The 25,574-nt window shown below is 41.4% G+C and overlaps 2 protein-coding genes across 3 annotated transcripts in view; one reads left to right on the top strand and one right to left on the bottom strand.

The window, feature by feature from the left end:
* The window catches only part of LETM1 (leucine zipper and EF-hand containing transmembrane protein 1), a 28,972-nt gene extending 19,953 nt beyond the window's left edge, over positions 1-9,019 (bottom strand). Inside the window, exons 1-3 of the mRNA XM_054633779.2 lie at positions 8,887-9,019; positions 4,602-4,659; positions 1,023-1,479 (exon numbers count right to left, since the gene is read on the bottom strand). Coding sequence (XP_054489754.2) covers positions 1,023-1,479; positions 4,602-4,659; positions 8,887-8,965 — 594 coding nt within the window. The 5' untranslated portion in view covers positions 8,966-9,019. The remainder of the gene's footprint in view (positions 1-1,022; positions 1,480-4,601; positions 4,660-8,886) is intronic.
* The window catches only part of NSD2 (nuclear receptor binding SET domain protein 2), a 100,089-nt gene continuing 83,507 nt past the window's right edge, over positions 8,993-25,574 (top strand). The window contains exons 1-3 of one of the 2 annotated variants that reach the window (XM_077177801.1): positions 8,993-9,124; positions 9,923-10,058; positions 20,398-20,479. The gene's annotated coding sequence lies outside the window, so the exon portion shown is untranslated. The remainder of the gene's footprint in view (positions 9,125-9,922; positions 10,059-20,397; positions 20,480-25,574) is intronic. The other variant, XM_077177800.1, reaches the window with a different exon arrangement.

Genomic DNA, 25,574 nt, shown 5'->3' with positions numbered 1-25,574 from the left:
CAGCTCTTCTTCTAAAACATCTTTCCAGCAACAGCTGAAATGCTTTTCTTTTAATAAAGGGAGGAAGACAGACTTGAATTTTTAATCTCTATAAACTGCTTAAACAGCTTGTCCTTAAAAACAGTAAAACGAGAACTGTCAAATCAGCTTGTTTGATATTTTGCCAATCAACTGAAGTTGAATATCAATGTATTCTTTACCAAAAAAAGAAAGAAATTAATGATACCAGCTTAATATTTTGCAGTCTTTTCATATATGAACCCACATCCAATGTTTTTAAATACCCATATAACTTTCCATTCTAATTAAATACAGCTATTTCATCCAAAACCTGAAATTACTATTGAAATACATATAAATTATCCAAATTTGAAAGCAATCACATTTTGCACTCCAGATTTCATTTCTGTTTTCTTTAAAATTATCAGTTGCATTTTTAGTTTCATAAATGTAAGCAACATGCCATAAATAAAGGAAATATATATGGGCTAAAATTATTTCAGATACATTTATAACTGAGATAGTACATCATCAATCATGCATTTCAGCCTGCAGCTTTTATAGCTTTATATATAATGGGATTCAAAAGAACCCCATTAAGCAACAAATGGAAAGTGAACTGGCACAGATATAACCTTTACTAGCAGTATTTACTAGCAGTGTTTACTAGCAATGTTTCCCACTATTTTTCCAGCTGGAGTGAGAAAGCAGAGAAAATTACTGTATATGGGACATGGCTGGGAACTTGAGAACAAACCCCAATTGCTGTCCATGTGACAAAACAGAAGAATCCTCTGCCATTCCAACAAGAAAATAACAAATTTATCTTCAACAACGGGGAACATAGGAAAAAAGTTTTGGGGTAAAACCCAAAAATTTCAGCATCCACATAGTGAAGAGGAAGGAAACACAGCAAGGAATTTTAATTCTAGGAACAGAAGACAACAAAAAGCAGTAACTCAGTTCTAATAAACAGAGCAATCACTGAGGACAGCCAGAGGAAAGTGGCCTTTGCTCAGTACCTGTCTCCGCTCCCGACGAGACAAAGTGTTCCCGTGCAGGATTCTCCAGAGCATCCTCGCAGCTATTTTGGTGTCAATCCACAGCAAGCGAAACCCGTGGTAATAGTGCTTCAGTTCATCCACAATCCTCTGCCCAAGAGACTTCTTTACAACTTCCACTTCTGTTGGACTATATACAGGACCTCCTTCTTCCAGCTTCTTGTTTTTGTCCTTTAAGGACTTGAGTGACTTTTCAACTATGGAGTCATCTTGAAGGGGACGTGAAGAATGCCACCACCTAACTGGAAGGTACTGGGGACCTAAAACACCCAGGGTTGCTAGTGGCGTCCATGAGCCAGAAGAGCTCGTGAGAGTGAAGCGTATTTGCTCAGATCCTTTAGTCCAACAACAATAGTGAGCTTTTCTGGAGTAGGCGTAAACAGGAGGGACACTAGTGCAATATTTAAAGTGTACAGTCCTTCAAAAGAAAAAAGCATTCAAAAATTAGCAACAGATCACCAGCTATTTCTAGATATATATTTGCACAGATATATATATTTATGTATTTATAAAACACAAAATTTGAGAAATATCTACAGCATATTTAAGGGAAAAAGAATTTTTGATTATTAAAACCAATGTCTATACATGAAAAGAACACTTGGCTTTACTTCATGACAAAAAAAAAAAAATTAACCTGCAGGGAATTTTCCATTATACGACTTTGAAAAGGTAGTTTATTTCACTCCAATTAAATAAAGAGCAGCCACCACATATGCTTTCCATTTAGAAAGCTACACTTGAAAACTAATTGTAATTTCATAAAACTAAATGTAAATTCATAAGTAACATGAAGTCCCTTCTATTACTTCTCCCGTTTGTGCAAAACACTCAAAAAAAAAAAATTAAGTTGTATATTTGGGATAGGTGCTGAGTCAGAGAATAAGTACCAGAGGAATCTGATTTCATTGAAGTTCCTCTCTTACTATCTCCATGCATCCAGTTTTCCTTATTCAGCACAACCTTTTGCAAAAACTTCCATCACAGGACTGAGCTGGGACAGAGAGAAACAACCTTCATCCACCTTGTTCAGAACTTTGTTCTTTTCTTTAATTAAATGTAAACGGCAGTTAGCAGGGAAGCACTGCTCAAACACCACTAACACTCCTTACATACACAGAAGAACCACTCGTTATATGTAAGTAGGATTGTACATGCTTTTAATAAAAGATGGGACAAAAATAAAATAGTAGATAAAATATTTCATATAAATGAGTTCCATTAGTGTCCCTCAAACTGAAATACCAGCAGTAAGACATCTACAGGACAGAACTGACTGAGGTGTTTTCTTCATGGAGCCAGTGAAAAACAAAAACCATGCAAACAAAATCAGAATGTGTTTTTGTCTTCAGTCAATGAACAGAAAATAGGTGAAAGTGGCTTTACAAGTCTTAGTAACATTCTAAGGAAGAAAATGTTTATTATACACTTAAAAGTGCCTCACTCAATTTTCAGACAGAAACACTTTTTGAATTTAATTATTACATGCTCAAGAGAGTTTTAATTCACTTTAATGGTTCTGTCTACACAATGTTATTCAAATAGAGCTTTGTACAAAAAAAACCCCCACTAAATTATTACTTTTTAAAGACACACTATTTTCTAGTTTAAACTGAAGTTTTAGCATCTGACCATTTAGTGGTCAGGCAACTGCTGGAACATATACAGTTACACAAAACAGTCTCTTGGCTCACATTTGCACAGATATTAACAAATAAGAATTACAGTTTAATTACTTTAGGATAATAAGCTACATATTCAAAACCAGATTAAAACACCTGCATAAATCAATCCACCCTGACTCCAAGGCATTTCCCAAAAGCATTTCCCAAAGGCTTGGAACTACAAGCCAAGTTCCACCTACATACATTGACACTCTTCTGCATGCAGAGAGGAAGAAAGTTCTGACAGCAGAACTGGTTCTGAGTTTGCAGGGAATAAAAATATTGCAAGAAATGTGCTTCTCTGAACACACTTTCACAAGAAGGATGTCAGACACACAATTCCTATCCCACCTGTCCTCAGTACTTATCACTAGAGTCCCCTGCATTCAGATCTGTGTCACGTGGGGTGTGGGCATTAGTTTGTTATATTTTAAGTGACAACATTATATTAATAGCAGCTTTGATTGGGGAAAAAAAACAAAACAAACCCACAACAAAAAAACCCCAAACCAAAACAAACAAAAAACCCCACCCCAAAACTTCTCAATAGAGTAAGATTTTCTGTCCCAATATTCTGCTGCTCATTTCATTACAGAACCATAGAATGGTTTGGGTTGGAAGGGACCTAAAGATCACACTGTTCTGCCACAGGCAGGGACTCCTTCCACTATACCAGGTTGCTCAGAGCCCCATCCAGCCTGGTCTTGAACCAGGGATGGAGCATCCACAAATTCCCTGGGCAACCTGTTTCAGTGCCTCACCAGCACAGATCAAAGAATTTCTTCCTTATATCTAATCTAAACCTAGTTTCTTTAATTTTAAAGCTATTCCCCCTCACCTTGTCACTCCATTCCATTGACAAAAGTCCCTCTCCAGCTCCCCTGTAACCCCTTTAGGTACTGGAAGGTGCTGTAAGGCTTCTCTGGAGCCTTCTCTTCTCCATGCTGAAGAACCCCAATTTTTTCAGTCTTCATAGGAGAGGTGCTCTAGCCTAACAGGTTTAAAACCATAATTTTCCAGCTTCCCAAGAGAGGTCTTATACACTAACACAATAAAAATAGATATTTGAAAAGGTTTTATGTATTTAAAAAAATTAATCATCATTAATTCTACAGCAAGTGATACGAAACTAACATGTCTAAAAAAGAATTGGTTTGTTTTGTATTAGAGGGTTGTGTCTAGGGACACATCCTTAAGTTAAAATGAAAACTCAGGAAATTGAAGAATAGACCCTGTATCCTGAGCAGTTAGTTTATAAATACAGAACAGAACCAGTATTTTAACATTCCAAGGAAAGGCGTTAGGAAATTCTTATCTACAAGTATGCCTTGTGAGCCAAGGCAGGAACAGAGAATGGATTCTGCCAACATTCAACTCCTTCAGCTCCATAAGGGCACGCAACAGCTGGATTTGTTTTCAGAAGAGGACACCATCACCCAAGGCTGCAACATACAATAAACTCCTTTCTTTGGTTTAACAGAGATCCCACTCAGATGCTCTGCACTCTTATCTCTCAACTGTGATTTTCAACTAGCTGCAACTGAATGTTTACTCTGTGGAACTCCATGGAGAAAGCATGCAAGAAGCTCATCAGATCCCATTATGACACCTGGAATCAGCCAAGACAGACACTAATATTCTACTGCTTTCACATCAGAAGTGAAACAAAAAGGGAGGAAGTGGGCAAAAGGGGGAAGATTTCACTTTCTTTCTCCCACACACAACCAACCAGGTGAAGCAAGTAATAATCAGACTTCCTTTAATCTGTCATGAACACAAGCTGGAGCTAACATTTCAGCACTTTGTCTAGATTTAAACCTACATTCTATGACAGTATACTAACTGATAGTTCAGAAAAATGTTCATATTTACTCACATTTTGTTTGCCAGCCTCAGGGATGTGCAGCTAAGACATGCCCGATCTCCCAAGTTACCTAGAAAAATACCAATAATTAGCACCTATTCTGAAATTCAGGAAGACATTTATCCATGTAGTGAACTGCACACAAATATGAGTGAAAAGATTAGGCTTTACATAGAAATGACTACGTTTGAAAGCACAAAAAAGATGTTGCTTAACATTCAGAGTTGAATTCTGTGGATGTCTGAGGTTGGGTTCCTCTTGTTCAACTGTCTGAAGACAGGTTTCCAAGTCCCTCAGGCAAGAAACTGTATTGCAGAGGAAATTCACTGAAAGCAAATGTAATTTTTTAACAGCTCTATGACAACATAGTATCAGATGATCCAAATGGAGCCCCTGCCAAGTGTTTAGGATTAAAAAGGCTTTTTGGTTTTAAGCAAAACAAATAAAACACAAGCAGGAACCTAAAGAGACTTCACTAGAGAGGTGGAACCAGAACCACAACACCATTTCAATACATTGCTGCCCATTTTGATTAGCACCTGGTAAAAATAGCTCTGCCCCATGATCTCTCTGCAAAGAATACAAATTGTCTTGAAGGGAGGGGTGAGAGCCTGACCCAAAGCATGTCAGAAGTTAACTTTCCAGAAAATATTGTATCCCTCAACATGAATTTTATTTGAAACACTACCTCAGGATCAGTCCTAATAGCATCTAATAAAGTCCAAAAGAGGGGCTGACACCTATACATGAGCACCCTCTATCCAGGTACACAGACAAGCAGCATCCATTCTGGAAATAAATTGAGAAGATCCTCGAATCATGAATCATCTAAGTCACGTGCTTCAGTAAAGGGCCATGTCCGAAAGTCTTCCAACCACAGAAGAAGCATAAACCACATAAAATGCTACCAGTCTACAGTCACTGAAAGTCATCCCTGATTTCACTAGAAAGGAATTCATCTTCCTAAGGCAACTTAAAAAAATAAATCTTGTATTAACATCTTGCTACAGTAACTCAATGGGTAGCTACTGCCAAGAGCAAAAAGACTTCTGGACAGATCATAAAAAAAAAAATCACGCAAGCAAGACTTCAAATGTGTTGACTGTTTTTAGTCAATCTTTCCAGAATTCACTGTAACCAAAGTAAAACTGGAAGGCTAGACAGAGTAGGCATACTGTGGTTTGCTTCTCCCATCTGGAACCTACCATTTCTGGTCAATCCTAAGAACCAGCAGGATATAGAAGTTATTTGAGAGGTCCATAGTACCCTTTCCCACCATCAAAGCCAAGAAGTGGCCTATGACAGAACCTACAGTAGACATCTGTATCACCTATGAGACACATGTATCACCTACATGACACCTATGAGAAAACACAGCTCCCAGTGCTGATGGCCAAAAGCCCTCCCCCAACAAAACACCCTAATTATTAGGGAAAAGAGATGCTGCCAAAATCAGACGGGACAATCAGAAGGTATAGAAGATAAGTGAACTTATCTGAGGAAAATCTTGATAATCAAGGGATGTCCCATGCTAAGTGGGCTCTGAAGAAATTACAACAAAAGCTGTGGCATTACTAAGTCAAAGGATTTACCCATGTCAAGTGGGTAAACACACACTGTCATGGCACTTTGAGCCAGGGAAAAACTGTCTATTTCTGGCTCCAAAAGCAAGCCCTGAGAATCTGTGAAGGCATTGTGATACTCTCCAATATTTACAGAAAGAACAGTAGCTAAATAACAACCCAAGAGGCCGAGCCAGAAGGACATCCCTGACCTCAAGGTGCAGCTGAGCAAAGCAGAGAAGTGCTCAGTGTCTGGAGGGATAAGTCACAGCACAGTAATCTGTCTCAGCCGAGTGCCAGGAAACCCACAAAGCCTTGTGTGCCTAAAGCAAGGGTCCTGCTAGGAGAGGACATTGCCTGCTATGGACAGCGCCCCTAGAACAGGAGGGATGATCTGGAACTCAACTGGCTTGGAGTTTCTCAGATAAAACTCCATAGCAGGCAAGACACTTTCACCTCACTTACCTTCTTTCCAACCAGGCCTATTAAATGTTAAGGAAGGGGTCAAAGAACAAAATTCCAAGGTTACCGTAAGAAAACATGCTGAGCTTCTTGTTGTACAGCACATTCAGAGTGTGAACAGGCTAACAAAAAATGTTAATTCCGACTTTGCCAGTTCTGACCAGAGCTCTTTAGGTTCTGCAGTGTCTCTTATAACCATACACCTACGGGTAAACCAGCCCTGAAATAAAAGATATACTTCCTTCAAAAAGGGGCAAAGTCCACAATCCTTGCTTCTGGGATAATACAGACATCCAAAAGCATCTGAACAAGGTGAACATTGCTCAACACTGCTCATTTAAGAAACCTGCACTGGCTTAGTAAGAAAGAAGGGCAGTAGTGCCAGAGAAGCTGTATGTTAACATGTTCCTCATGGAAAAGTAGTCACGGGAAAGTTCATACTTGAATTTAATGAAGCATGAAACCCAAAGTTTTTAATGTAGAATAGCCATACTGTTACTATGCTTAGAATTCTTAAAAATAAAATGCTATCATGAAGTAAGTCCCTAGAGAAGTGTAAGCTTGCCGTACTTAACAGTCTGATCTTCACAGGAATAACGTTTAGGATTCTTAGAAGCACTTAGCTTTAACTTAATCTTAGACTACTTACACGTAAAGCAAAGAAGATGAGCTAAGTAAAGCAAAACAATACAGAAAAAAATACAACATACAAGAATGTGTTAATAGTAGATTAACACCCCAAATAAAAGTATTAATTGTATCATTACCACAGTGCACCACAGCACACTAATTATTTGATTCTATCACAGCATTTCAGCTTAGGTTGTCTAAGATTTATAACAACCAAAATTGCAGCGATCATTAGCAGTACTTTTTATGCTATGCCACAAGAATAATCAAAGCACCCATCTAATTTGAAGGTACATGGATGTGCTTTTTCCCCATTTTAAATAAACTGGGTGGTTAGGATACCCCAGGTTTTTGTTCAGGATACTGTCCAGGCTTAACCTAAATAAATGACTCTACATCAGTAGCTCACAAAACCTATCAGTCAGAGGAAGATACCACGCTTGAGTGACTATTGGTAACCAAGAGGACAGCTGTTCTTTGCAATGAACAAGCATCCCTATAGCTCATCAGGTCTGCCTGGATGTGAGCGTGCAGCTGCTCTGCTCTCAGTGATAGCACTCCCATGACAAGTCGGGGCTCAGTGACAGGCAAGTCCCTGCTCACCCCCTGCCATTCCAGCTCAGGACCCTGTGTCAGTGACAGGCAATTCCTCACTCACCCCCTGCCATTCCAGCCCAGGGCCCTGTGTCAGGGACAGGCAATTCCTCACTCACCCCCTGCCATTCCAGCCCAGGGCCCTGTGTCAGGGACAGGCAATTCCTCACTCACCCCCTGCCATTCCAGCTCAGGGCCCTCCCTGTGTCAGGGACAGGCAAGTCCCTGCTCACCCCCTGCCATTCCAGCTCAGGCCTCTGTGTCAGGGACAGGCAATTCCTCGCTCACCCCCTGCCATTCTAACTCAGGGCCCTCCCTGTGTCAGTGACAGGCAATCCCTTGCTCACCCCCTGCCATTCCAGCTCAGGATGTAAAGAGCAGCCACAGGCCCCAAGTACCTCACAAGTTATCAGTTGTTTAATTTTGTTGCCACAAAGCTTCACCAACCAGAGATATTTAAACTGCCAAATTATCTTCATTATTAATCAGTATCACACAATGCGCTTCCGTTTTATTTTCCTAAGCTTCCAAAGCCATTTGGAAAAAGGCAAATTCATATTTCGTCCCTAACACAGACTAAGAAAACACCCCCTTGTGCTTTCATAGAGAGAAGAAGCACATGACTAGTGACAGCCCCACTTCACACCCAAGCCGCGCCGAGAGCAAGGCAGGCAGGACCGAGACGTAGTAACTAACGCGTTCCTGCACTTTAACAAAAAGCACGTGTGTTTTTCCCTTCCCCAGCCAGCCGGCCTTTCAGAGACACGCGTGTCCCACTGCCCTTAGGGTAACTCATCCCATCCAACCACGCTGCCGCGGAAGCACATGCGAGGAGGCCGCAGCAGCCGCCGAGCGTGGGCCGGGCCGGGAGCAGCGCCAGCCCCGGCGGACAGAGCGGCGGGGACCCGGCCGCGGCCCTTCCCTCCCGCAGCGGCCTCTCCGCCCACGCCCGGAGCCCCCCAGACGTCTCCGGCCGCTCTCCCCCCCCGTTACCCTCCCGGCCAGGCCCGGCGGGCCGGAGCCGGCGGGCGGCCCGCGGGGAGCCTCACCGGGCCGCGGCGGGCGGCGCAGCGCTCGGGGCAGGCGGCAGGCGCGCCGCCCGCAGCTCTGCAGCAGCATGGACGCCATAGCGGCGCTCGGAGGGCGGGCGGGCGGCTCCGGCCCCGCTCCTGTCCCGCCGCCCGGGCCGCGGCGATCCCCACACGCCCAGCAGCGCCCGGGAGCCGCGTTCGCCCGGCACCGCCCCGCGGCGCCGGGCACGTCGGGAGCCGTAGTCCGGAGCGCACGGTGAGAGCGGCGGTGGCGCCGAGCGGCGGGGATGGCGTCACCGAGGGGCGGGCGCGGCTGCGGCTCTTCCCCACAGCCGCTCGAGGGGAGCTGCGATGGGTACCGGGGGCTGTCCCTGTGCTGGGGTTTCTTTTCCTGAGCGCGGCTCGCTCGCAGGCCATGGTCCCGCCAAGCTGGGAAGGCCGCAGGCCGTGCCTGCTGTGAAGGGCGTGCTCCGGTGCCTTACGGAGCCGCCCAGAGCGCCGTGGCCATACATAACCCCGGCGAAAAGTACAGCGCTCCGGCAGCGCCCGGTGCTCTCCTCTTGGGCAGAGGTTGGATCGGGTGATGCCCAGAGGTCCCTCCCAGCCCTCTCGGCCCTGTGATCCCGCGCTGGGTGCGGCCGTGTGCCCGCACGCCAAGGCTGGCGGCAGCATTCTCCTGCACACACGTGTGTTGCTTGTGGATCTCGGGGTGTGGCAGAAAAAATGGCTTTCTGGTGGAGCTGCGATGGTTTTTAATAGGAAATAGCACATAAATCGGTCAGTTGTCAGATGTGCGACGCTAGTGCTGGTTAATAGTTGGACTACAAGCAGTATGATAATTCTTCACATGCTAGTCGAGTCCTGGCCAGCAGTAGGATCGCTTATCAAATATTTCAGAACTCAGTTAATGCAGTATTATCTGGTACTTTCTTTGTTTTTAACTGTGTTGGTAGATGCAGTGAATAACTGCAGAAATTATAATTTAATCCGAGAACAGTGACATTTTACAAACTGTGTACATGAGGTTTGGGTGTTAATGCCTTCCTTGTTCCAGAAAAAAATGGGGGAAAAGCTGCTGGGACTGTCTGTGGACAAGATGGCTGCCAGCCCTGCCAACAAGATGGCTGCCCCAAGGACAGGGCTCCAGGGGGACAAGGGAGCTGTGGGACCAGAGCTCTTCTGCCTCACAGGTAACTCACAACACCAGGCACTTGGTCACCTCTACACCTGCCTCAACCCCAAAGAAAATATATGTTACTTGACCTTATACATAAGGGGTAACAGAAGAGTTCAGGTTTGACCCAAAACATGACTGAAAACAGTGTCTCATGGCAATAAAAAGCAAGTGAGTTTGCACTTTATCTGTTCATGCTTAGGACTAGACAAATGCAGGAAATTAGTTGGTAATTTTATGGAGTTCTTTTATGTTTTTAAAGAAGATGCTCAGGGTTTCTCCGAAGTACAAAAAAATTTAGATGAAATTTATATTACTTATATTTAAAATTCAAAAGTATTCGTGAAGATGGACTATGCAATTGTCTGAATGTAAAAAAAATCACAACACTTTTCTCACTAAGCCTGTAGAAATCCTAGTGTTAATTACATTTAGTGATAATTAACAAATTAATGGATATTACTAGTTATATTCTTATTAAAGCTGCTTTTAAAATGTTAGGCTCCCAAATGTACTGCAAGATTTTTAGCCAGCTGTGTTTGTTTTACAAGTATTTAAATATGTACTGCATTTAAATGGTTAAAATTATTTAAAATGTGCAACTTGACAATAGTGCTTTAGGTTAATGGCATTAAAAAACCCAAATGAACAACATCTTCCCAATCTCCACATCTCTCACTAGACTGCGTTTGTATCTTTCTCTTGTTATTCTTTTTTTCTTTCTGGTTGGCTGATAACAAAACCAAATGAAATGGGGCAACTAATGGCAGTTCCTCTAACAAAGCTGCTTAATTATGTAGAAACATTATATGAAGCCTATACAAGAAGAATAATATGCTGTGAAGTCATTAAACTATTGACAAGAGGTTTCAGACAGCAAACAGATGATTACAGAGGTCTCAATACATTTATGCAGACAAGTAACCAGCCTTTCAATAGTTTCATTAAATTCATTAGTATTCAGGGTAGCAGACAATGTAGATGCATGGGTCTTTTCAGAGCTGAATTCGTTATGTTTTTGTACAGTCTTTTGTTCCAGATTTGTTTGTACCTGGAAGTTACAGGGTTTGCTACTGTATATGAAAAGGATTGATTATACATTCTGTGAAAATTTCCCAAATAGATACAGTTTAAAAATACTAATTGATTGTGTTCATTTACCAAGCGTTGTGAAGTAATGCTTAAGAAAAGACTGAAAATTAAAAATTTTCAAGTATTTGTACAAATTGCTCCCACAGGAAAACTGAGTGACTGTAGGTGGCACATGGGCCTTCCACAGGAGTCAGTTTTTGTTTTAAAGAAAAACACCTTCTACAGGAGCTCACAGAGAAAACACTTATTCCCAAGAATAAAACACAATACCACATAGTTACTAACGTTTTGGAGTTCTGTAAAAAAAAAAATAAAAAAATCAACAGCTACACAGCCATTTTAGACCTGGTTCTTAAAGCAAAGATGTTGTCTGGAAAAGTCGTCAGCCATCTTGCTGAAAAATCTGTTTTCCAGCAGGAATAGGATGAGAGAGACTAAAAGGAAGAAATACAAAGCCTTCTTTCTAGATGGATATAATAGGGATCTGAGAATCATTAAAATAAATGTAATATTTGGACAAAACTAAGATTACTATTTCATGTTAAATATTTTTTTTTGCCTGGATATTAAATAGAAGCAAAAGCAAGGTAGGAGTTGTCTAAGCCAATCCAAAACAACCTCCAAATATAAGGAAATTTTGATGGTTTTTATAGGCTGTGTGAGTACTGAAATGTGTATTTTATTGCTGTATGAGCAGAGCCCAGTGATATCACAGAGGCAGGACTGTTTCACTTGTCTGAGAGAGGTATGATGCATAAGATCTATAAAAGCACAGAACAACCCTAGGGCTCTGCAGTGCCTGTGCAGACATGACAAAGGAGCAGATGAATCTATATTTTTTATTGAGGCAGTTTAGAAATCTATCTAGAAATTGGGGGGCAAGTGTTGATATGAACAAGGAGGAGAACTGTAAGTTGGTCACCCCTTCCCTGAAGACAGGGCCCAGGAAGCTCTCCTAGATCCTGTTGATGTTTTTGAGGATTGGTAGCAGCTCCCCCCACGCCCAGCTTGAGGTGCCCTGTAGCCTGTGACAGTGGCTGTGTGACAGTACGGAATCTGTGACGCTCCTGCCCGGGACACAACCACGGGCTGGGTTCCCCAGCACACCCCGAGGACAAACGGAGCTGGCAGGAAGGGCTGCAAGATGGGATTCAGGAGCGGGACGGGGGCAGTGTTTGGTGCTCTGGCTGTAAGTGGGAGGAGGCGGGGGCGTAATTAACATCTGATGAGCTGGGAGGCACCTTTGCCATTTCACTGCTGCAACATGGTGTTTGTGTACACAGTGTGACTCAGTAAGCTACGTGCAGTACAGGTCCATAGACAGTCCTTCAGAGTAGAATTATGCTTTTAGGCTGTAGAATCTGTTTCCATGGCAACCCCCAGGTTGTCTCCCTGAATAGGTTTAACAATACAGGATTAACCTCATCTTTATTCACCAGTGTTCAGCGTAAATGTGAAGAAAGGAGGGGGAAAAGGCATTACTGTGTAGCAAGTTGCATTAAGTTTCTACTCCAGGGAGAAAGGCAACAGATTATTAGTAGTTTTTTAAAGAAAATACTTCCATTCATGGTCAGGGATTTTTAGGAGAGATTCATGGGATACTGAAGCCTGTTGCTCTGTCAATGTTACACCCAAAGGTAAAAGTTCAAGTGGTGGCTGGATTACAGATTTGCTGTATGTACGTCCAGGTCACAAGTTCACTTCTGTCTGTAAATGTGCCAAAACAAAGCAGCCCTAGCTACACATTAGCACAGAAACAGGCTGCCCTGGGTGCCTTTTCAAACACTGCCCTAAAGAACCACACAGAGAGTACCTGGATGGAAATTATGTGCTTCAGTCATTCCCCTTCAAGGATAATTAACAACCTGCTCAAATTCAAGTCAAAAAGTGGTATTTTAAAAGATTGCTTAGGCATGACCCAAATCAGCAACACAAAATGCCATACAAATAACATATTAGGTTGTCATTAGTTAAATTTGGCATGCAGGTGGGCCAAGAGCACAGCTGGGGGAGCAGAAACAGGTAATTTTGAAAATCTTTACAAATTGAGGGAAAAGCATTTGCAGTTCAGAATGAAAACCACTGAGGTTCTCCCTTTTCCCAGCAGATGGAGCTTATGTGAAACAGGAGAAGCTGCACAAAGAGAGACTGGGGCACTGGAGGAACACATGGGGAGAAAGCCACAAGGTTCTGGCCAAGGCAGGGTCAAGCAGAGGGAGAGCAGGCGGTGTTCAGGCTATGTGCACAACCAAAAAAAAACCGTGAATGTAGCCATAAAAAGCAAATTGATTTAGAGAAACGAGAAATACAGAGGGAGAGGAAAAAGGAGTCTCTAGTGTTACAAACACACCTGTTAGCTCCAGCTGATATGAGAAAGACAGATTTTGCTGCAAAATCATCAGTGCTGTATTTAAGTAACCTGTTGTGCCTCCAAATGAATCAGTTTGATTTTATGAATTACAGGAATTAAAACTATGCATTTAGAGTTATTCTTGATCTCCAAGATTTTTTAGGCTGTAGGGTTTGCAAGTTCCTGTCTGTAATCAGAAATGCAGAAAGCCAACAGTCTTATGTCATTATCTGCCTCTCAGAGTTAGGTCTTTAAGAAAACACCAAATGTTGTATTATTGTCAATAAAAGCCCTAAATCTGCCACCACTGCTTTTATGCACCCATCAAGAAGCAAAACAAGAAATGCATGTGACTGGGGAGGCTGTCCTCCACCCCATCCCAGATTTTGTAGACCTGTTCCTGCACTCCTTGTATATCACAAAATTCTTGGTAAAGTCAAGCAGTGTTATAGGAGTACTGGAAAGACAGGAGGTCCCTCCAAAACAGATACCCTTCAGTTTGTGTCCATTAAAGAAATACCATTTTAGGAGCATTTTTACCTTTGTATTCTAAAAAGGAGAAAAAGTGCTATTTCCAAGGGCCATTTTAATGGCAGCAATGTAACTTACTTTAGCAATTTTGCAAGGCTGAGGCTCCTTATGGTAAGTTCTGGTTTGGAGGGGAGCAGGTTACAGCCAGCACATGCACACAGCTGTATATGACCTGGTGCAGGCAAAATGCAACATTGTCCCATTGTCCCCCAGGCATATTTGTGCTTTCTCTGCCTCAGAGGAGGTGAGCAGAGCTAAGCATTTCTGTTAAAAGAGCAAATGAAAAATACTGAAGATGGATATGTTCATTTGCTGAAGCCTGATGCTTAAAATTCCTGTGTAGAATTTAGCCCCCTCGGGCCTCTGCTGTCGTTACCTCTTTCTTGCTGGTTTTGATGATGATCTTATCAGTCCTGGCTCATATTTTCCCTTACAGTCAGCCTGAATAACCCTACCAGAATGTGTCTTTCCAACCTTTGAATTCACTCTCTCTTATTTGCCTTTCAGCTTTAAACCTTCTACCTTTCATAATGCAGACCAAGCCTGTAACACAGATCTCACACTTTTCCATCCTGTTCTCCTTGACCTGACTGACACTCCTATCTTCCACACTGCCGTACAATGACCTCCCCATTCCAGCATGCAAGCCCACAGCCCCTCCTTTATTCAAGTCAAAGAGCTGCTTTTCTCAAGAGGCCTCCCCACAGAGATAATGAAAAGCAGATTAAGAGATTTAAAAAAGGAGTTGGTTCCTTTGGAATGGTCAGTGTACTTTCCCTTTCTACAACCATGCTCTCTACTGTAAATTTTCCAAATCACTGTTTGTCTGGATCTCTGTGCCTTGACCTCAGCAGGACCTAAGCTGTTGGGCCCCAATTCTACACATGCAAATGCATGCCATGTCCCTTTGCTATCAGAGACATTCACACAGCGTGGTAAAGGATCAGTGCAGTTATGTACTTGTAACATCAAATCCTGTTTCTTGCCAGATAACATCATAAAAGTCTTGGATAGAGATAAAAATTAACGTTTTAGTCTTTGTTTTTGTGAGACAGAAAGAATGGTAACCTCCAAGTCAAGTGAAGTGGCAGCTCTGTTGACAAGACTTGATTTGTAGCTATATGAGAATCTTGAGGGGAAATACCTGTTAAAATGTGATGTGAAGCTATAGAAAAACAACAAAGAGCCATCAGCACAAGTACATCCCAGTGGTGCTTTGCCAGTATCCTGCCTTTTTCTTGTGTGGCTGAATTTCAGGCACCAGAAACAGAAGACGCTTTGTCTGGGCTTTCCCATGTAATCAGCAACCTCTCTCCTGCCTGTCTTAGGCCTCTATTCACTTTATTATTATTATAGTATCCCCTAGAGACAGACTTGGGAGGCATTCACCCCCAAACATCCTGTTACCTTCAAGCAATTAGGTATTTTCTCAGTAACACATTATATGCTTTAATCCTGTTGCATGTGTGTACAAAGCGTGGCTAGCAAGTTGTGTATGTAAGAAAATACCAAGTTGACGTAAAAGAGCTTTGCCATTGGATTTGATCAGTACCCAGGGGAAGTAAAAACCCCCAAAGCAGGCACTCTCCTCTGAAAGCAATTTCAGGAGGGAATTTTGTGTACAAACTGAAGGCTTATCTGGGGTCTGCAGATATCTAGGAGTTCATCAGCTGGATAGAGCAAGAGGAGCTCATTGGGACTAATCTGTGCAGCAGGTAAAAGTGAGCCATCCAGCCTGCTCATCAGTCAGGGTGGCAAGCCTCACACTCATTCCTATATGACACATATCAATCATTTTCTTTTCTAATCACTCATTCAACAGCTGAAAAAGGAAATATGCCCAACAGATATCAACAAAAAGCTGGCTTAGCCAGCAGAGCTTCCCCGTTGTGCCAAGGGAACAACCTTCTCCCCTCTGCGAGGCCTCTCCTCGCAAGGAGCAGACATCTAACTCTCCCCAAAGCCTCTTTCAGCGTGCCAGCTGGGAATCAGGGCCCTGGGCACAATCCCAGCACCTGTGCCTAGTTTTCTTACAGAGCACAGCCAGCTGGTCTGCTAGGTCTGCAAATGTCCTGTATTCCCTATTTCTTTTCTGTGGATTGCTTTGGATAAGCAATGTGAATGTGTTGCTTATATTTGGATTTTGCAAATTCATTGCTTTACATTTACCTTAACCTGATTTGTTTAAGGATCATATCAGGCCACTGATAAATAAAGTCATGCCATGTTTTTAATAATTATTAAACCAGGGTTGTTGAACCAGTAGTCCTCAGAACCTCCTGTAGTATTTTTGAGGGAAGTTGAAGGTAAGCAGGATGTAACCACAGGCCACTTTGGAAACTATGACATGGAGTTTGTGAGGAAGAAGTGTTTTTGATGGCTGGTGTTTGTCAGCAAACTTTTCTGGCATTCCACATGGTAGCAGAGACTGTATTTGACCCTGAGGGTTCACAGGCATTAGATAATTGGTTTGGCTCTTACTTAGTTCATGTTAGACTACTCATTTCTATCTGTGACACCAAACTATCAACTGCTAACTTCCTGTGTGGAAATAATTATGCATCTTTTCCAAGTTCAACTGTTTCCAACAGTTCTTATGCAGAAAGGCAAGGTTAGAGTTAAGACCACTTGCATTTCTAATAGCTTGACTCTGAAAAGCCTTCATATTATTCAAAAATCCTAGTATCAGTGGAGCCAGAGTGGGGTTAGAATTCTGTTCTGCAACAGGAAGGGGACATACAGAGGTCTGGAAAATTATGAAGGTGGGAGGAAAATTAATAAAAAATGGTTATTATTGCTGTTCATAATGCCATATTAATTAAACCAGTTTATCTGGGAGCAGGGTTTAAAAAAGAACAGAAGGAAATATATTTTCATATAAACTCATTGCCACAGGATGTTCTCAAAATATAAATAAATAAGCTCAACAAGAAAATAGATACACTCAAGGGATCTAGGCTTAATGAAGTCACTGGCACATGCTTGTCTAGCTGCAGTGTCCTCTTTGGAAATTAGGAAATCCCTAAACTGCTGATTTTTAGAAGCATGAATGACACAAATGGGTAGGAGCTGCTTTTCCTATAATCTGTTTCCAATTCTAAGCATCCATTACTACTTCCTTTCTTGGTTTCCCTTGAGGAAAGGACATGCCTAAGCCTGCTTTGAATGTTAAAAGCTTCCTCTGTTCTGCACAAATAGAGGTGAGAGTAAGAGACCATAACTGATTACCCATGGGCAGCTAATAAAGCTGTGAGAGACAAGTCCTCACCTGGAACCATGGAGGTGTTTGAGGTGGACCAAAGGGTCCCTGTCAGGGGGTCTCAAGCCCTTGAGTGAGTCGTGCATGGCTCCCCCCATGCTGGGGGCCTATGGCAGTGCAGTCCTAACAAGCACTGCACACTTTCTGCCACCCTTAAACTCCACATGTTCCTCTCACCAACAGAACAAACAGGTTAATAAAGGTGGGGATTTTTTGTGTAGAAACATAATGAAAGCCAGGTCAGGAAGGGAAGAGATCTCAGTCTGCTTGGGAACTTACACAGAATGAAACTCTACCAAGGAAAGGAACGTGTAGCTTCCCTTGCTTTCTTACCACAGGGTTTCCCCTTTGCACTTTACCAAGTCCAACTTCTGCCATAATCACCCTGGCAACAAGTTACAGTCGATCTCCCTCTAGTGGGTAATTAATTACCCATAAAAGCCACAGCAAGTCTGAGATGTGTTAAAAATCTGCCTTGCACTTGCCTTCCTTCATCCTCTTTCTTCAGCTGGCTTTCTTCTTCTTTCATCTGTCATCTTCCTCACACATGCATTACGTGTTTTCTTCATGCCCTCCCTGAACTTTGTATCTGCTCCTTCTCCATTCTTGTGCTCTGTGAGGAGTTGGGCTGTTTGAGGGGTTTCTGTTTGACTTTGATGTAAGTGGAAATGAAAGTAAAGAAGCGCCAAAAAATGAATTTAAAATGAAATATTCTAGAGATTAGTGGTGTTTGCACAGAAGCATGTGAGCAACCCCCAATATGCCAAAGGCTTAGAAATCTAGGAAAAAGGAAGCCATAAGACCTACCCTAAGTTTGTAATTTATTTTTTTTATCAGGAGTCAGTCAAAGGAAATTTACATTTGTGTTTCCTTATCCTTAAAGTTGATTTATTTGGGTTGAAAATCCTCTGCATTCTGCTTAGTAGTTTCTTCCCCCTGAATTTGTTGTTCCATTATCACAACTATTAACAGCAAAATACATAAGCCAGCTGTGTTCAATCTGAAGTTAGCTCTCTAACAGCAACAGTTAACTACCAAAGAGTATTCTCAGAGCAGAGCTGACGTTAATTGAGAAGGATGGTGCTCTGAAATATGTGGAGACAAGATGCTATAGAAATTGATTTAACCAGACTATGCCTTTTGTGTATGGAACTGTATTTCTCTCCTTGCAGAGCATATAGGCTGGATACTATGGCTGTTACTGCATTTAGATTAATGGAAATATATTAGGGATGATTCTCAAAGGTATCTCCTTTCTCTGACTACTCTGGGGTTTCTTGTGTGTGTGTGTGTGTGGTAAAGCACATTTCAAACAAAAAGATGAACAAGTCAATATTGTCCAAATGAAAAATGACAGATCTGGTTGAAAGAAATTTTTAGGACAGGCTTTGATAATATATTCCTCCAGTGATAGGAGGCATCATATTAATCATTATATGTTACCTTTCTGTTTAAAACTTTGAATTATCTAAATAAACCAATATGAAAGACAATGTGCTCCAATCCAAGTATTTTCCAGGTTCCTAGAACCACTGACCTTTTCTCAAATCACTGTGGTAAACAGTGCTCCACAAAAATCACTAATTAGAACCTCAAGAGTCTTTAGTATGGCAAACTTAGGTATCACAAAGTGAATGAATAAAATGAAGATAAACTGGAATTTTACTGAAGCAAAGTAAGATCACATATTATTTATTGTGAGCAAATTCTGTGCCTAGAAACACCTATGCAATCCATATATTTACATTATTTTGTGAAACAGCATCATACTAAAATAATTGTTCTATACAGCACATCAGGGTTATCAACTTATTTTACTAACATGAGAACAAAAAATATTGTAGCTTTTGGTCCCTTCATAACTGAGTTGTCAATATAACTAATTTCATTTCACTGTAATAAAGATGAAATTAATTCCAATCCTGCACCTCTATCAGTTACAATATAATTTTATTCAGCTGAGACATTTCATAAACCTGCTGAAGGTAAGAATTGCAGACAGTGCTGAGGCAGGATATGGAGGCAGGGAAGAGGTATTGCAGAAGAAATGTACAGGTTTTGTCTTCACAGCTTTCCTTGCATTGATGTACAGGACAAAAAGAATTCAGTGACTATCAGCTTTCAAGACCAGCTTGTAGGGCTGACAGTAAGAGAATGTTCTTTTGCATTCAAATTGAGTACATTTGTTCTAGAATTTATTAAGACACTGTAATCAAAGAAACTAACAGTGCCACATCCTGTTCTTTATTTAGGTTGGATGAAGGCTTCATTTGGCATCATGGAAACTAGAATGACTACCCTGGGCTAAACCAAAGGCCTGTGAGTCCCTTTATCCAATCTCTGGTCATAGTCAGAAATGAGTGTTTAAGGAAGAAGTATGAGGAATAGGGTGAGCATAGAGCAGTGCTGCCTGCAGCAGTGACTTGTATTTCATTGCTGCTGATAAACACACAGAGAACAGAGTCTGGGGGTCTGAGCACAGAGCTGGCAGCTGTGAATTCGCTGTTTCAGTCCTGCCTCTGTCACCAAGGTTACTTGTGCATCGCTGTGTCCCAGCTCATGTGTGCTGGTGGCAAACCTGCCTCCAAGCCTCTGCACTGCAGAGGCACACACAGGCCATGCTCACATAGCCACACTCACATTCAGGCTGGTTTTGATCAAGTCTGGTATTATGGAGAGATTTATTCCTTCCTAATGAGCTGCTTAACATCTGTGATTGTTTCCTGAAGAGCTGAATAATATCCCAGTGCCCTTCTTATTGTGCCCCTTTATCTCTTCCCTATTCCTTCTCGATCCTCTGTTTTTCACATGGTTATCATCACTGGTCTTTGTGGTCCTTGGGCTTTGTCCTAAGCTTATCATCCCTCAGTTCCTACAAGCAGGAGCAGCAAGCTCAGTGCAAGGTAAAAACTGTGCAGATATTTTTCCTGTGTAGCCCAAGTCCAGGTCAATCCATCAGGGAGCACAGAGAGGCCAACTCTTTCAAATGTCCCTGCTGAAGCTGCCAATCAAAAGGTGATGCTGTTAGATTTCCAGTAAAACCAGAAAGATAACGTTGAAGGCACCTCCTTAAAAATTCCTGTTAAAAATTTTGGTTAAAAACTATGTTTCACTTTGCTTCAGGGCTACCTGCAATTCCCAGCATGATGGATGATCCTGAGTGGATCCTCAGAAATTGAATCCATCAGCTGCAGGCCCCCTTCTGGTGAGTTCACAGTTTCATGATTGCTTCTGGAAGTCTGTCACCTCCTCCACAGCCATCGTTCCCACCTCCATTGGTCTACCATCCCTTCAGATACACCAAGTGGAGGAGGACTGCAATCTCCCCACTCAGGGCACTACCCAGCACATCTCAATGCAGGCAGGTAAATAAGGAGTTGTCAGAATTCCCTTTTCCATTTTTAACCTTAAAATGTACAACCTTTACCAGTGTGATACTATTGGGGATTTCTACAAGCTGACTCAAGCTGGTGGATTGAAGGCCTGGTTTGAGGAACTTCTCCCCAGATCCTTGCACCTCAGGTTGAGCAGAACCCTGGAGAGCTCCTCCTCCTTGTGGCCTCCAGCTGTGCTTCTGCACAGGGCAGGGGTGCACAGGAACTGGAGGAAGCCACATGGAAATCAGGGCTGAGTGGTAACCAAATATGTCTGACCCAGGGGGAAGCTGGTGGGAGTGCAGAGCTAGTCAAAGGGAAAGGAGCAAATAGACTGGAACTTACAGGCCCTGGAATACTGGCATGTCAGTGGAGGGCTGTGTATAGTAAATAAATAGAGATATGCATGTTTCAGCAATTTCCCCAGGGTAAAGTGAGTGGGAGTGTGTTCAAAGAGTAGTATTTGCTTTATACTGTCCTGTTCAATATATACATTAGGAAGTACATATAGGGTGTATGTTTGATCAAGGAATTTAGACAATAACCTGAGTAATTGGCAGCATACACCAAATCCCATTAGTCTGATCCCAACGCCAAGTTCCTTCTCAGTACTACAATTTTGCAAGCAATTAAAATGGCTACTTAGCTACATTATGTTATTACAAGCAACATCACTTGTCAAGTATTTTAAGTAGGAAAAGTGATGTTAGTTATTGTGCATTATCACCCAGGTAAAAATCACACCCCTGTGTTAAGCATGCACAACAATATACCATTAACCTGTTTAACATGTTTTACATTTCTACTACAAATCCTCTGTTATTACTTTGCACATTAAATTTTTTTCTGCTATAAAGAGGATAGAATGATTTTGCAAACCAGTCTCATCCCTAGACTGCTATAATTTGACAATTTCAAGGCTTTTCAACTCAGACCCTGGCATATATGTCATGTATCGCATTGCAGATTTCATCCAATAGTCGAAAATGTACTCTCAATGCAGTACCATCTTATCAGTATTCTAGCACCATAAGCCTTCTCACTGCAAGCAGGGGACTGTTCATTACAATGAAACTGAAAATGGAATAACTGAAGGATTGATTTATATGACCTTCACTCAGGAATGTTCTAATTCTGACATAATCTCTCTGACTGAAATCGTAAACACTGTATAATTTTGATTTATTACCCTTAAAAGAAGGAACCTGGATCTATAGATAACAGAATACCTGGCATGAAAAAGAATGGTGCAAAAGCTCAGGAAGACTGCAAGAAAATGCAGATTGATCATGTGACTTTACTCCAAACATTGTTTCAGCCAGCAAATCCATGAACGGAGCTGAAAGCAAGTGGAAAAACATTATGCGGATGTTTTCACAAATCCACTCTGTCACTCGGAAATCTCTCATGATTATATACATTTTATAGCAAAGATAAGAGCATGTTAGTAAGTTCAAGCATGAAACAGTCTGTTTACTAAAGGCTGCAAGGAATGTTTATTAAACCAGCTAATTTATGGCAAAACAGGGCCAGAACTTGATATACTCCACAAAAAGCTGCTTTACCAGGCAGCTGTTTCCCTCCCACACCGACAGTGTAACCCACTCCGTGCTGTTCTGTCCTCACATCTGCTGCCACGGGAGCCAGGAGAAGGCTTGTAAGGGTGTGAGGGCATGCTGGACCTGACTGCTCACAGGTGAAAGCTAGAGCAGTCCTACAGTGTGCTGCTTAAAATTAACAGCTGATAATCTTTAAAGCAAAGCAGCTGGATCTAAATCAAATAGAATCTTCTTAAATTGAAAGGTGAATCAGGCTGGTTGTCACTTGGAATTTTTTGGTGAGGTAAAGTGAGTAGTTAGAAGAAAGAGCAGATAGAAACTATTCACCACAAGCTGGTTAATAAATGTACGTTAAAAGCCCACTGAACACAATCTTAATGCCCTGCAGGAAGTGAAATCAACAGGTCAATTTAAAGTAGACTAACAAAAAGAAATCTGCCCTCCACCCATGCCTTTTTTCTGTTCTTAATGTTTGGTGAAATGAATGCTTGCCTCCTTTCCTCCCACACACTCAGCTCACAGTTCCCACTTAGCCATTTCCCAGTCCTATTTTACACATATCTTTATCTTATCATGCTTCTCCTGCAAATCCTTCTCCTCTAGACCACTTACATTCTCTTCTTTCATAAAATTCACCTTTTACAAGTGGTACCTAATCAGTCTTACTTTGTCCTAGCCAGGAAATGGAGGGGTTTATTTTAGAAAAAAATTACTGTTATTCAGTGAATTTTGTGGCTAGTATGAATGACTTCATTCTACCAGATGGTAGTCTCCTCTATGCAGGAACATTTGTCTGCTTCACTGTACTGCACAATGCATATTATTCTCACCTGTGAATGGGCCTGTTCCTTATTACTACCAAAGATCAAACATTACACAACTCCTCCAGTATGGAGCTACAATCTGAGCTACAGCTACTGCAGCCACTGTGAAAGCACTACAGCCTCAGAAAGATTATTTCTTCCTTCCTGAATACGTTAGAGTCGCTATACCAGGAACTAAATTTGTGCTTAGGGATAGCAGGAAGTGCTTGATTCTTTTTATGTACTTGCAGAAAGGAAGGGAGAAAAAAGGGGGGAAAAAAGGGAAAGGGAGGAGATAAAAAAGAGAAGAGAAAATAATAAAAAGAAAAAAGAGAGGCTTGGGTGGAATAATATTTAGGACATTTATTCCCTGAACTATATATGGACAATTTTCAAAGTAAGACAATAAAGTATTTATATCAAAAACTCTGTTCTACTAGAATGACATAAAGCCTTGTAAGTGGCAGACAAAAGAGAAAAAAAACATGAATATTATTTCTGTAATCAATTAGCATGTCAACATGTAGGAATACAATACAGATAATATTTGATTCTTTGGACTAGAAAATTTAACATAAAGCCCAGTTCTGCAAACCAATCCTGCATACTTGATTTTCAGTATGAGCTGTTTATTGAATTCTCAAATGAATGTATTTATCATTAGGAAAATCAAAATACCAGAGGAAGTAATATAGTCTTAGATTTCCCAATGGTGAATTAATTAGTGGAGTCAATTCTACCCTCAGCCTGGTATCTCATCCACCAGACAACACTCACTTCCCACTGTAACAACAGATGATTGTAAAAGCTTAACAGTGTTTTGCCAGTGCTGGTAAAGCTGATAGGGATGGGAGTGAAGGGCAGCTTGGTATCTTCTTCAACCAATGGCAAACTATTCAGTATGAGAGGTTAAGAACTACTTTATTAGGATGATTATCATTACCCTCAACAACAGCTATAAAAAGCTCCAAGTCAAATGGTTCTGACTCACTTGTTGAAGGGTAATGCCATCTGTAGAGGAAATTCTGGGTATGGGCTGTCACCAGTGGCTAATCCCCCTGGAACAGGTGCACAGCACTTTGCCAGTCCCACATCACAGCAGGGCTGGGAGCCAGGGCATCCAGCTCACAAAGTAGATGCCCACTGGAAAGGAGGTGGAACAAAAGAAGAAAGGGCCTGTCTTCATGTTTCTCCCAAGCAGTTTCCACTTTTAAAGTTTTGGTGACTAGAAAAATTTGGAAGCCATTCTCCACCCAATGTGCATCAGCAGTAATACCCTCCTTGTCCTTCCTCACTAGTGAGCTCTCCTGAGCCACTGCAGCAGCTCTGGAGTGAAATACTTTTGCAGACAGTATGTTTGCAAATGTAAATTCATCAAATTCTCTATAAACTGGTGGCTGTTAATATAAAATATTTTAAAACAAAATGCCTAAGTACCAGATCAATCCAACCTGACTGAGGTCAAAAACCATTTGTTGAGTCCATTCAGGACAGAAGGCAGAAATATTCCAAAGTTGCCTTTTGAGTGAATGAACAAGGAATACAGACTCAAAAGCTCAACTCTGGCAGACACTGAACTCGCTGTCATTTGATCTGCAGTAGCACTTGGGTGTCCAAGTAGGTCTGCTGAAACAGAAGGAAACCTTTCCCAGAGATTATTCAGCTAGTCCAAACTGGTAGCTTTTGAGGAAAAGAAAAACATTTTCTTACATTTTAAGGAATATAAATAAAATAACATAGTCATTTCACTGAATAAGGTGCACCTATCAAAAATTACATATTGCAAAGTTAGAAAGGACCTTATAATCAGACCTGCACTAGACAGACAAAAAGACTTCTTAAAGGGATTTTTTTCAATCTGTAATACAACACACCTTTCAATATAATATTTCTGTCCAATTAAAATTATTCTATTAATGGAGAGTCTATCATAGTTTTATTATGATTACAATTTATTGTAAACTTATTGTATTCATTACTAACTTGAGCTGTAAAAAATGTAAATACTAGGAATCATTAAACTTGAAAACAATGCAAAGAAATGTAGCAAAAAAGAGGGAAATTAAGCTGATTAAATGTCTGGTTCCCATTGATTGCCAATAGCTGCTAGTGTTAAATTAAGAGGTTATTTTATTGTCCCCTACAGCCAAGCTCAGCCATGCTCCATTCAATAACTAATAAATTATGTCTTTGAGTTAGTAATAATTACAATAAAAATATTCCCCATTTTCTGGCATGCTGTGTTTATTTTAGGATATTAACACAGCAATCCAAATACAACACGTAAAACTCCCTCAGGGTTTTCTGTCTCACATCCCAGACCTTCTGTTTCTTTATAAGCTTTAACAGCCACAGTTAGAAGAGATATAAATAGTCTGAAGCACAAGAGAATCTCTCTTCCCTGACAGAATCTTTATTTACAAGCTCTACAAACCTTAGCAGGTCAAACAGTCCCTTGCTGGCAGGTTAATAAGGCCCACCTGCCAAATAAACCCACCAGTGAACTCCGCAGGGCCTACATAAATCCAGAGTGCTTGCAACAAGATTTTCTCCCTAGGAATCAT

The sequence above is a fragment of the Agelaius phoeniceus genome, chromosome 4, assembly GCF_051311805.1.
Source record: "Agelaius phoeniceus isolate bAgePho1 chromosome 4, bAgePho1.hap1, whole genome shotgun sequence".
NCBI lineage: Eukaryota > Metazoa > Chordata > Aves > Passeriformes > Icteridae > Agelaius > Agelaius phoeniceus.
This window is presented reverse-complemented; position numbering and strand designations above follow the sequence as displayed.